The sequence below is a fragment of the Netta rufina genome, assembly GCF_964035555.1.
Source record: "Netta rufina genome assembly, chromosome: 2".
Classification (NCBI taxonomy): Eukaryota; Metazoa; Chordata; class Aves; order Anseriformes; family Anatidae; genus Netta; species Netta rufina.
The window spans coordinates 110,866,923-110,880,051 of NC_140124.1; the positions used below are offsets into that span (position 1 = coordinate 110,866,923).

The 13,129-nt window shown below is 34.6% G+C and overlaps 1 protein-coding gene across 1 annotated transcript in view; it reads left to right on the forward strand.

Moving 5' to 3' along the window:
• ALKAL1 (ALK and LTK ligand 1) overlaps positions 1 to 12,527 on the forward strand; it is a gene marked incomplete at both ends in the record, with an annotated part of 32,387 nt that extends 19,860 nt beyond the window's left edge. The window contains 3 exons of the mRNA XM_084282994.1: positions 7,180 to 7,233; positions 10,512 to 10,592; positions 12,463 to 12,527. Coding sequence (XP_084139120.1) covers positions 7,180 to 7,233; positions 10,512 to 10,592; positions 12,463 to 12,527 — 200 coding nt within the window. The remainder of the gene's footprint in view (positions 1 to 7,179; positions 7,234 to 10,511; positions 10,593 to 12,462) is intronic.
• Between the last annotated feature and the right edge of the window lie 602 nt (positions 12,528 to 13,129).

A 13,129-nucleotide genomic window follows, 5' to 3' on the forward strand; every position in this document is an offset into this window, starting at 1 on the left:
TCTACATTCAGTAGATGGCAGTGGTATGCAGTTGTAGATTAACTCAGGATTTTCTCTTGAACAGATGCTGTCATCTCTGCGAAACCAAGTAACGTTGTTTGGGGGTTTATTTGAGGCCTTTTTTTTTTTTTTTTTTTTTTTTTCTTTCAGAAAATACTAAGATACCAGTTTTTTTTTTTTTTTTTTTTTTTTTTTTTTTTTTACCTGGTGGAGCAAACAGGGATAGAAAATGTTAAAAATCTTTTCTAATTTATTGTAATCTTCATTACACAACGCTTGGTAAGGCATCTGGTAAGTTTTGAATTTCAAACAATGGTATTACATAGGGAAAGGAATGCATCTGTCTGGAGCATTGACTCATTTTCCATCTATGCCCTGTGGAACTTAGTGTGTACACATCAAAGTCTCAAAATAAAAGTATTCAGTAAGTGGGAACTGTGTGTGTTACTTAACAGAAGTAGTAACACAGTGACGTCTTGGAACTGCACACAGAAATAGATATTTTCCCTTGTCTACAGGAATGAATTGCAAATCTGTTGGGGGAAAGCAGTCTGTGTGTGTATGTGTGTGTGTAAACAAACAAATTACTAAGACAATTAGAAATTATTACGAAGATTTATTTATGAAAAAATTGGGGGGAAAAAGCAAAACAAAAGCAGAAATAGAGCTTATGTGATTGATAGAAACCGTGAATGAGGAGACTGAGAAGAATTAAATTGCTTTGTTTAAGTAGATATTTTCTCATAAAGCAGCTATTTCAAATACAAAAAAAAAAAAAAAAAAGATGGAAAGATTTGCTCTCTGTTGAACAAAGCAATATTTTTCTTGCCTCCCAATGGGAAAGAGCAGTAGAAAATGCATTAGAAATATCAGTCTGTGAAGTGAGATGTAACGTAACCACAAATTTGTCCTAAGGATATGGAGCACTCCTGGAGAGACCCCAGAATCAATTAGTAGTCCCTGAGCAGGGACTACAAATGTCACCCATTTTCAATGAAGAGCTGTGTTCCTCTAATGTGTCAGACACCATGAATATCCACAGAAACTTTTAAATCTGTATTAATATGGCTATTGTTTGCAGAACAAAAAGTAATACCATTCTGCTTGCATTGGAATAGCAGCATATAAAACCAGCATTTACAACATAGCCAAAGCTACTGAATATCTCAGTTTTGCAGATTGAACTTTGTCCAGCCATGAAACCTGGGGTAAGAGATTTAAGCAGTGAGTTCACTGCCAAAGTGTAAGAATGAAAGTAGGAAACTGATGCTTTTTAATTGGTCAGGGAGCTGAAGAAAGCAGTATATGTTAATTAATTCAATTCTCCTTAACATTTGCTGCAGTTAGGAGCCATTCTTTCAAGCACCATGAAGCTGTCATGTGGCAAATGCCTTAGCCAGGGAATGGGACTGACAACCTGTGACAGCAGCCCACTGTCGTGGATCACTGTCTTCATCTAGGAGAAGTACCTGGATCAGATCTCTAGGTGCATGCTTCACACTCTATTTATTCACAGGACATTTTGCCATGTGATTCCCACGTGTGACACTGACTGTAGTCAAATGTCTATAGTTTACTCAACAACACAACATAATCTTATTAAAATGAATGTAAACTTTTTTTTTTTTTTTTTTTTTTTAACTTTACACTGATGATGTGCATTGCTTCTTACCATTTGTAGAAATCATTGCATAGTTAAGGCATACAGAGGAGAGATTATTTGGATCATTGAGGTTTTTGAATATCTTATGTGTTTTTTTTCTTTTTTTTTAATGATTTTTTGTAAAGATTTAATTTATTTTTAAGAGAAAATGCTACCATGCCGAGGATACGTTCATCCTGTCATTGCAATGTTTTTCCATTCATTCATCTTTTAGGTATATCTCTTTACTTGGGTATTTTCTTATTTTTTTCTATTTTCATCTCTATTATTTAAGTTCTTCTGACACCTTACTAGTTATTTTATGAATTTACATCTGAAAGATTTTACTAAGACTTTTTATCACTTTCTTCTCTCTCTCTCTCTTTTTTTTTTTTTTTTTTTTTTTTTTTTAACATGAATTAAATCCATATTGGCATTGCTGCAAGTATGCAAACTGTTACACCTTGTAGTACTGTCACAGTACACAAGACCTGCCATCTTTAGGCACTAACAGAAGTCTCTAGTGAAGAAAAGCTCCATTGAATTAAATGGGACTTGTCTATTTTAACTAAAGACAGTTTTGCTGACAATAATATTTCAGCCACTGCACATTTCCTGTGAACAAATACAGCCTGTGTTAAGCTGAAGCTTTGGAGAGTCTTGTCCTTCAAAATGTCACTTTTAATTAAAGGTTTGCTAAAACATATTGTTTTGTAACCATTTTATTGATCTGAAATTATATTATGAAGAACAAAAAGAATTATATGCTATTTTCATGTCAAAACAACATTTTCAGAAGCTTGAGTTTATAACAAAAGTCAGATGCATCTCACTGCTGGCAGTTATTTTTTTGTTTGTTTTGATATTTTTTCCTGCTGTTTTATAGACAAAAAAGAATATACACAATAAAACATTTTTTAATTATAAATTCTATGGTTATAAAATTGCTTTAAACAAAATATAAATAATATAAATCATTGTAAGATATATTAAGATACATTATTGTTCCTATTGACCTTACGTTGGACTATGTGTATTTGCCAAGTTTTTTGTGCATTTATAGTCTTTTAACTGTCTAGCTAACTGTCTTAGGTAACTCGTTGAAGTGCAGAACATAAGAACCAGAAAAGCCTGTTGTTCCATCATTTGACATGTAATTTTGAGGAATGCTGTAGAAAATAAAAGTGGCTATTCTGAGTTAACAATAGTTATTCTGAAAAATGGAAAATTATTGAAGCTGGCTAAAAATGCCAGGCTTTGAATACTTTAATTGAAGAATGATTTGAAGAGCACTTTAGCACCTGTTTTTAAATCTAACAAATAATGTAATTTCTATTTTTGTGTTCTGTTAGATACACTTATGTTTTCCTGAAGAATTTACCTGCCACAAAATTTTTTAAGAATGCTTTAGTGTTTATCCCCCCTCCCACCCCCCGTTTCTTTTTTTAAGAAATTGAAAAAAATGTGCCTTTTATCATTTATTCTTTTATTGTTTATTATTTTTAGATGCATGGGTATTCTTACAAAAAGTGAAGATGATGATTCTTGATGAAGATTTCTTTTTCTTACGTAGAAGGGTTAAGGGACTTGGAAAATGAAGCAGAGCCTGAGCTTCCCTGAGTAAGCTAACATAGGCAAAGGCTGCCTGTTGGGGACACAAACAAGTTGAGATCTTGATTTTTTCTGCTAAGGTGATATCACCTCAAGACGTGGAGCTTTGATGCCCCAAGCTGACAAGCTGTCTTGTGGGGATTTGGCCTATTTCAGTGCTGCAAGCACATCTCTCTTTTTTTTTTTTTTTTATATATATATTACAGGAGGACATGAATTCATCAGGTACCATCATAGTGCTGGAGACAGTAGAAACACAGGGTAAAAAATCAGCACCTGCTGTCACAGCTTTGCAATTTGAACTCACAAACACTGAGAGACACAGAAGTGGAAATCCACATCCAAGGTGATGCAGCTATGTCTCTATTGCAGGTTGAGCTCACGCCCTAGCCAATGGCTGTGGCTTATTTGTTTTTCTACCTCTCGATGAGCAAGTCCAAATTTGTGAAAAATTAAGCATTCATCTCAGCTACCAAACACTGAATAGAAACTGAAAAGTGTGCAGAATAATTTTCTACATCATTAGCTTTACAACAGTGGTTTAAATCAACTTTGGAAAGTTTACAACAAAATCATGGTTACAGCAGAGATCCGGAGCAGCTGTTGCTCACTGCCTCTTAACTCAGAGCTTGCTTACTCTCATGCAGGCTTTGTGAATAACTAACCACCATTCCAATCATTTAATCATGGTATAAAACTGTCACATCCTTTTTGCATTTTACCTGAAGTCCCAAGTCCTTCTACAAGGCATCACAACTCAGATTAAGAAAATTAACAGTAAGGATCATTTATGATTGAAACTGCAGTACAAACTTAGCCATTCTGTCTGTGGAGCTGGAAAACACTCTACATTTGTCACATCCCTCTATTTTCACCTTAGAGTTTTATATTCTGAGTATTTTAAGCAGCAGATCTAGTAGCAGATCTGTATTAGCACCATTAATAGCTGTCCATATTCACTGCTGTCTGTGGAAGCAGTGTAGGATGGGCAGTATTTTGGACCAGGTTAGAAATAAGCTACAAACACATACAGAGGTCCTCATGTCGGTAAAAAAGAAAACCTTGAATTCAGTTTATTTATGATTATAATCTGAGATTATAAAGATGAACTCAGGGTCAATAGCACAAGCGCATTTTAACTCAGATATATTATCTCTGGAGAGCTGTGCAGGGTTTGTAAGATTGTGCACAAGAATGGCACAGTCTGAATGTTCTCCCAGCTGATAAAAAAATCTGTTACTCTCTTCCATAGGATATATACTGGCTGTACTTTACTAGTTTGTGTAGCATGGTCTTGAGGCAAGAATGGATTGAATAAATCATCTCCAGTCAATGCTTCCTGTTCATGTGTGTTTCATACTTACATTTCATTCTTTCATTTTCCTGTTTCTTTTGTATTTTTGCCCAGTGTTACTTCACAGTGTTTTGATTTTAGCAATACTTTGCCAATCTATCTTGTTATTGTATGCTATTACATGTTTCTGCTTTTCCTTTATGAAACTTATATATCAAAATAATTTAACGTGCTCTGTGAAGATATGAGCATACACTGCAAGAATGGATATTAAGATATCTGTCTTAATAGGTGTCGGGTACCACATGCAGCATGATCTGAGCAACTAAGAGCAGGTTAGAAGCCAAAATAACCTAGCATAGTGGTTCTGTCTTGATCTTTCATCACCATATAAAAGCATCCTGTATGGACTTGAGATCCTGATTCTGGTTGCAGTGTGATCTGGTCAGGAGTCAGTGATAACCATTCCATTCTAAAAGGATGTTCTTTAGTTTGATTTAAATCCTAAATCCTTTGAGACCTCAGCCTCATAGTTGTGCACAGATAGGAGGGCTTCACTACATTCAACATGGACAGTTCTGGAAACCTGTTGTTGAGGAAATTAATAGAAAATACCTATAGCAGATATAGTTTGCCTGGTCTCATTAGCAGTGCCAGCATCCAGCTACACTGCTGAAAGGCAGAAAAAAATTACTGTGCTTGTGTCAGGCAATTAATAGTTCATAGAGCTAATAGAGCTCCTTGTGCCATTATAGCAAGTGGACAGAAGTGTTCCAGTAACCTGTGCTCCCCGTGCCATTTATACAAATGAACTGACATTGTCTTTGTGGAGAGCTAGGGGCTCACTGACTGCATTACAAAATGTACTGTACTGGAAGAAAAAGAATGTTTCAAGAAAGCTGAAACATAGGCACGTGTTGAAAAGAAGACTGCTGCCTGGAGGGCTGGCAGCTGTGTCAGAAGAGGAGTGGGCATGCAGTCGGTGTCATTCAGCTGCTGCCCTGCACAGGGCTGACCCACTCCTGTAGGGACAGGCGTAGACAGGCTGGGGTGAACCCTGAGCCCAATGGAGGTTGCTTGTGGGAAGCAGACCCTGCAGCATTCATTCTCAGCTACAGCTGCAGTTTATGCCTGAAATCCTGAGCTCCTTTCCTGAGTATCAAATCTTTTATCCTGTTTTGCCATCTGTGTATTTAAGGGTGGGGTTTTGGCTTTCTGTCATCCTTGACCAGCCTTCACCAGGCTTCGGTTATTTCTCTTTACTGGTCCACTTGAGGCATCTCATTCAAAACTCATCCAGATTGTTTCACTATTTTATCTTTTCTTATGCTTCATTCTGAATAATTTTAAAGTATTTGGTATCAGTAAATCAGTACTTGGCATACAGTACTTCAGTAAAATTCTAAGTTTAAGGGGTGATATTTCATTTGAAATTAGGAAACAAATGAAATAGACGTGAGTTAAAACTGAGATTTTCAAGTAAATTAGGTCCCCTGATCTTGCTAAGTTGCGTTTTAGTGTGGCATTTTAGTTTAAAATCTAAAAACTTGGACGTTTTAGTTTAAAATCCCAGACTAAAAATACACTCATGTGACCTCTGAGAAACTGCTTAAGGCCAGTGATAAGAATTTATTTTGGCAGAAGAACAACATCTTTCTATAGTATGTAAGGGAGCTTGCTCTCTTCTAAGCTAAATGTTAATTCAGACTGTGAATTAGGAAAAAAAAAAAAAAAAGTAGGAGAATACAGATATTTAAAATGGCATAAGTGGTCAGGAGATATTTTTAGTGAATAAATATGTTTAGCTGCAGGTCCTAATGCTGAGACATTGCAATGCTCAAAGAATTACTGCTAAGAAAGGCATTTCTTTTAAATTTAACGTAGCATATAGCTGTTATGTACAGTTTCAGTGGAAAAAATAAGTCTTGAGGGAGATGCACTAGTTTTAAGAATTTTTACTTGTATCAAAAGCTTTTGCTGTAAGCCAGAGGCAACATCCTATTGCAAATAAATAAATAAATAAATCCTAGTGAGTAGAGTTTTTGTGTTAGCTCAGATTTCTCTTCTGCCTATTTCTTGTGGCTGTTCTGAGACAGGTACTTTCTCTTGTACTTTTTGGAAAAAACACCATATTTGAAAATGGTGTGTTTTAAAATTCACAACTATTTTCCCAGGAGAGGAATACTATTTTTTGACTAATAATGACTATAGAAATACTCTTGGTCTATCTACTTCTCTCTTCATGTACCCATAATTTCAATACCCAACATACTGTATTTGGTTCAGTATTTTACATAATTTGTTCAGGTACTCAAACAGTTGTCATTACATGAAAACATATTTATAATATTTACGGTCTTTCTTAAAGTACAGCTCAATTAACTTATAAGATGTGCAAACGACAGAAAATATGATAGCATATGCTTTTATGAGGACCATTTGACATTTCTTCAAGAAGAAATTTGGCAATTTCTTCTTGGACTAAAAGAAAAGGTATGTGAATATACCTGGAATAATTTGAATAGTTATTGTGTTATTACAGTAGACTTCTCATATTTTGCTTTAATTTTTTATTTTTTTTTTGTAATTCCTATACTACATAGATACATTTTTTTTTTCTTTTTCTCTTTAGAAATTTTCCCAAGAGATTCCAGTCTAAAAGACAAGTTCATAAAACATTTTACAGGTAAGGCAAGTTGTTTGCACTTTATTTTACCCACAGATGTATATTCTAAGATGCCACCAAAAAAAAAAAAAAAAAAAAAAAAAAAAAAGTCATGCTGTTAACTTTTTTGAGGTTATGCACTAAGTTTAACATTTTTGAAGTTATATTTCCATCATTTAGGGCTAGAATGTTTTAAAGAACTCTAATCACATTTTTAATCTTAAATGTATATGTATTTCTCCATAAACTTTGTCAGTCCTTTCATATCAATTTTTAAATCTGCCAATTTTAACTACTCATTAGACTACATATATCTTTCAGAATCAGATACATGTGACTGTAAATTTTCACTCTATCAGCAAAACACTTTGTTCTATCTCATGATATATATGTGGGCTTGCTTTTTTTAACACAGCAAACAAAGCAAGAAAGGATTTAAACCAAGAAAGGGTGTTAAATCAGTGTAAATGAATCAGAAAAATCATTTGATATTTTAGATATGGAAACTTAATATGATTGCAGTCAAATACTTGTACTTGAAAACAGATGTAGTTATATCATACACTTGTTTATTGCATTTTGTTTTGTAACTACTGGGAAAATTATTGTACTGACTGTAAGCAAAATGAGCTGTCAGCAAAAATATCAACGTGCTTGTGCTGATTCTTTACTTTTTTATTCCAAATGTTCTGAAATTCAGAAAAATTAAGGTCTGAAAGTACGACACTGCAAATGTCTTGGTGATTTTAAGTATTATTGGGATTAGTGAAACTAAAACCTAGAGAAATACATAGCAGCAAAATAGAATTTGAGATAATTATGTCTTACCTCTTTGGAAATTTTGTACAGTCATTGGCAAGAAAGGAAAGGATTTGTTGTGTCCTTTGTATGTCAGGGGAGTCCTCAAACCTTTAGAATAAGCACGACAGTAAGGGTCTTTCTGCCAACAGCTAACTCCAGTCTAACAACACCTACAGGAGAAATGCTACACCCAGCTGCCTCTTCACTCCCACAGTAAACAAGAATAATTATGAACCTTATTAATGTCAATTCATGTGAAAAAGTAATGCAAGGTACAACTGTGTTATTCCATGTACCACAGGAATACTAGAAATTAACTTTCTGGGGAGGACAGACAAGAAAGAGTTGCTTATATTAATAATTTAACCGTTTCCTTTTCATATTTAAATCTGGAAACTTCTCAGCCATCATAACAAGATCAACATAAGAATCTGAGTAGGATAGATGATGAATACATAGCAAGTTTCATTACTCAGAAACAGTAGTGAAAAACAGCCATGAGTTTTACATAAGTTATTTTGAGAATACTAAATCACAGAAAGGAAAAAGATCAAAAAGTATTTAAAAACTTGTTTCTGGAGACATTTATTAAATTAATAGTTTTTTCCTGCATGGGTAGTTGCTATCAAAATTGCTGAAATTACTTGTTTAAGAATAGCTGGAATGAATAAGGAAAGCAGGTTCATTCCAAAATTCTTGGAAGTTTATTTCTTTATTGGCTCAGAATTACTTCCTACATTTTTTTTTCCTTTTTAATTATGCTCTTAAGATCTTCAGTGATGGGGTTTTCTGCCTGATTTTTCTTTTCCAGAGCTTTATTAGATCCTGTAATACACAGTCTTTTTCCTAAAATACAACCTAAATGTATTTTTCTTGATTCTGTTCAAATCATAATCCTTTTTCTATGAACCTTATTTAAGTAAACTATTCCAATATAGTCCTTGCTAGTGCAAGAATTTGGACATCCTGAGTTAATGGAGTTGAGGAAAAGAGGAGAGGGAAGGGAAATCAACACTACCTTCACAGTCCATTATCTGTAGAGTTTCAGGATTAAGAGATTTTTTCTACGCTTGTACTTTGCCAAGATTAGTAGACTTTTTAAAACCAAATAAGATCTGTATGTAACAATTCTTGACTGTAGAAACAATCATAAATAATATCTTGAGTCATAAAGCTGTCTATCAATTCAGCTTGAAAAACCAGCTGACACAGATTGCTTTATAAGGCACAAATAAAATTAACAGCCTATTTTTGATGGCAAGAAGGAAAGTTCGAAAATCATATATTATCTGAAAGGACATAAAATTTATTTAGTGACAAAGCTGATGTTATCTCCATATATCTTGGATAATTTTAAATTGCATACTTTCTTGAGAGCCTAATTACATACTCAGATAAAAAATAGCAGCAATCTTCCAGTTCAAAGTTGCAAAGGCTGCTTTGTCAGTTTATTCAAAAGCTTACTTGTGGCTGAAAAATCTCATGAAATCTACGTATTACTGTAAAATATACCCAATGTTCAAGTCAGTTCACTGTCATAGGGAGAAATCTTCTTGCAAGCCTGTGGTAGTTGACCTCCACTATCAGGGAGCCAGGGAGTATTGTCTCCCTGTATTTTTTGAGGCTGCTAAACCACCTTTCAAGTGGTGAGATAAATAACTGTTGCCCAGAAATATATAGTATTTTTCTTTGACTAGAAAGTTAGTCAAAGCAGTGTTGCATGTCAGCCATGGTTTGGGGACCAGTAGCTGTATATTCTTACGAAATACTGTTATGGGTCGATGACACTGAATTTCCAGAAAAAAGGGAGACTGGAAGAGCAGACACATAGCATACAACACCTTGGGCACACAGGGATTTGCCTCATCCAAACGTTTAAAACACATGCTGCCCTCTGCAGGTGTGCACCCTTTCTTGCTAGGACTGCTTCAACGAGAGATAAGGTTGTTAGATACTTTTTGGCTCTATTTTTCTCCTCAACTCCCACATCATATTCATACAGAGCTTCTAAATGATGTGCAAATTAGAAGCATTAGTAGATCAAACTACTTCATCTTTGCAGGGCTTAGAAACTCATATTTCCTTAAAATATTGCTTTTATCTGTCTTCAGAAATAATATCTGCATTCCTTCTACATTATTCCTACATTATAATACTGACTACTGAACTAACGTTGTAGTTGCAACATTCTATTTTTCACCACAAACTGTACCATTAACTTGGAATTAATAGAATTTCAAGGGTAAGGCAGTCTATCACTTCAATTTTTCTGTTACTTGGATCATAAGCATTATAGTGTAGTAATAAGATTGTTTTCTGTTATTTTAGTAGTATTGTTATAGTTGTGTTGCATCATAGTTGTTTAAGGTGTAGCATAAAGTTAAGCATAATTTTATCAAAACACCTTGATGTTAATTCTATATGATGACATGATTAATTGAAGCTGCGAAATCATGACATTGAAAGGTTGTGGTTAACTCCTGCTTACTCTCGAACAGGGCCAGTCACATTTTCATCAGAGTGTAGCAAGCACTTTCATCGGCTGTATCACAACACAAGGGACTGCTCAACGCCAGCTTGTAAGTTGTAACTAAAGTCAGTTAAAATCCAGCTGTGATACTTGTTTAGAAGCAACTTGCTTTTCCTGCTCAGTGTTTGGTGTGCTGATTCTTCTGTATCGTTTTCTCTTCACTGTAGCAATATTCTACAGAATACATTGAAGGTCTTCTAATGCACACATTAATTTCTGTTAATTAATGCAGTTACAGTCAACTGCTTAAAACAGAGATCCTTCTAAGTGAGACTAACATAAATGAAATGAAAACTCTGGGACAAAAATAAAAGAATAAAAAAAAACAGGTATGCCTATACAGACGTGGGATATGAAGCCATTCTTTCCCACTCTCCTTAGCTCTACTCATGCAATAAGATGAAATCTGAAAAACTCCCTACCTTCTGTTAACCATCAATTGCATGTTTATATGTTGTTTTTGACTATACACCTGCTTCTGATGGCAATTATCCAAATATGCCCACTGTTAAAGAACAAAAAAGCAATTTGTTCATCATTTCTGTTATTGACCTATGAATTTCTTATCAAGTAGTATTCCACTATGAGATCAACAGAAGTTTTGCTGTAACACAGACTAAACGCAAATGTGTCAGAAAGATTTACTGAAAAAGAAAACTATTCTATTGTGTTATTAAATGAATAAAACAAAGAAAAATTGAACAAATAAACAAACAAACCAAAAAAGTCCATTACAATTAAGTTAACATTCTCTATTCTAGAATAAACTATGTCATTTCATTAGCAAATGTGGATCTCAGTGATGTGTAAGCACATACTATGGAATGGCACACTTTGGAAATTTTTCAGGACTTAACATAAAAAAATGACACAGTCATAACATTTCTATTCTAATTAAACAACTTTTCTCTAAACAAGATTGCAGTTTGAACTGTGAGGAACTAATTTTTAAGTTTAACTATCAGCATAGATACTAAAAATGTGATTAAAGACAAAGCAGATTTTATTTATCCTTTTCTTCAATCAGACCCAAAGCAGACAATGACTTTCATTCAACCTTAAACGTTCTGTAGATCTAAAAGAGTTGAACACTCACCTGTCTGCAATTTATCCAGCATTCAAGATAGTTATCAAGGCTGATCACAGCCAGAATCTTTTCCAGTCTCTTTAGAGGAGTTTGCTGTTTTGTTTCAGGGAAACCGTAGCTACCATAGGACTTCTGAGGATGGGTTACTTCCTGTCCTACTGGCACAGTTAAGTTCTTTATAAACATTCCCTGAAGCACTGATCCCAGGTTAGCATTCAGTCCCTTGTTGTTTGACACAATTTCTGTTAAGTTTCACCAAGAAACTTATCAAACAAGACAAGAAGATTGTACTTAGTATTCCTTGTTACTAAATGCTTTGGTCTTTCCATCAGAAAGCCATTTGAACAGAGGACACTAGAGAAAGAGCAAGTAGGTCACTAGTAACTGTAATCTGATAGCTAAGATTTATTTAGACATGGAAAATATGGATTCCTATTAATGTTAACAGTAAGTGGAACAATAAAAAAGTTTGAAAGGGCCTGACCTCAGTACCTCATAGTCTGTGTGTAGGAATACATGTAACATCCCAAGTAATGAGTTAAGTTCCTTCAGGTAAAGTTGGGAATTGAACTTGGTCTTCTACCTCTTAGGAGGGAATTATGTAGTAGAAAATGAACTGCTTACATCTCTCACATTTCCTCTAGGGCCTCAGCTAGGATAAGGTATAATTTTGCATTTTGTGCTCATAATTTCATGAATTTCCATCAGGGAATGTTTTCATTGTGTAGACAGCCTGAAATTCTAGTACAAGTTCTACATTTAATTTGGTACAGTTTTTGAGGGTATCTGGCAGATGAGATTCATTATTGCTGTTGGTAATTTTGTTTTACAGATTATAAAAGGTGTGCAAGGTTGCTAACAAGATTAGCAATGAGCCCTTTGTGTACACAGTCCTAGGATGTTTGTTATGTAAGTATCATTTTTTTCCCACTTGTGTTTTTTATTTATTTAATGGTCTAATGATTTACTCCACATTTGTACCTTGTTATCAGGTGTGTATATAGAAATGTTGTATTAACAGTGCATCAACGTGCAGTTCTGGGATTGCTCTAAGAACTGCCTACTACCTCATGGTAATACACAGAAGCACAGATGTCTCTGATACATGCCTCAGTCATAGGTGGCACTACAGAGCAAAATTGTGCTCTGGATCACATCTTGCTACCAAAATTTTGAGAAGACTAACTGGTGAAGATGAAAAGTGTGTAAGGACTTACATTTGTAACAAGCTTTCAGTGAGAGAGCTTTGCTGTTAATGCATGGAAGAAACAGAAAGCCTTGGTCTCAGGTCTGAAGTCATAACAGACATGCTATCACTTTATTCATCTTCAGGATCACTTGTCATTCCCAAATTGTCTCCTGAAAATTTGCCTAAAGTTAATACCATAGATGGCAATAGGAGTAAACTGAATATAAAGATGTGACAAAGCTGAAGTCTTTCAGTAACAAGCTGTGGAAGGTACCAGTTCACTAGCATATTAAATATGCTAATTAAACAT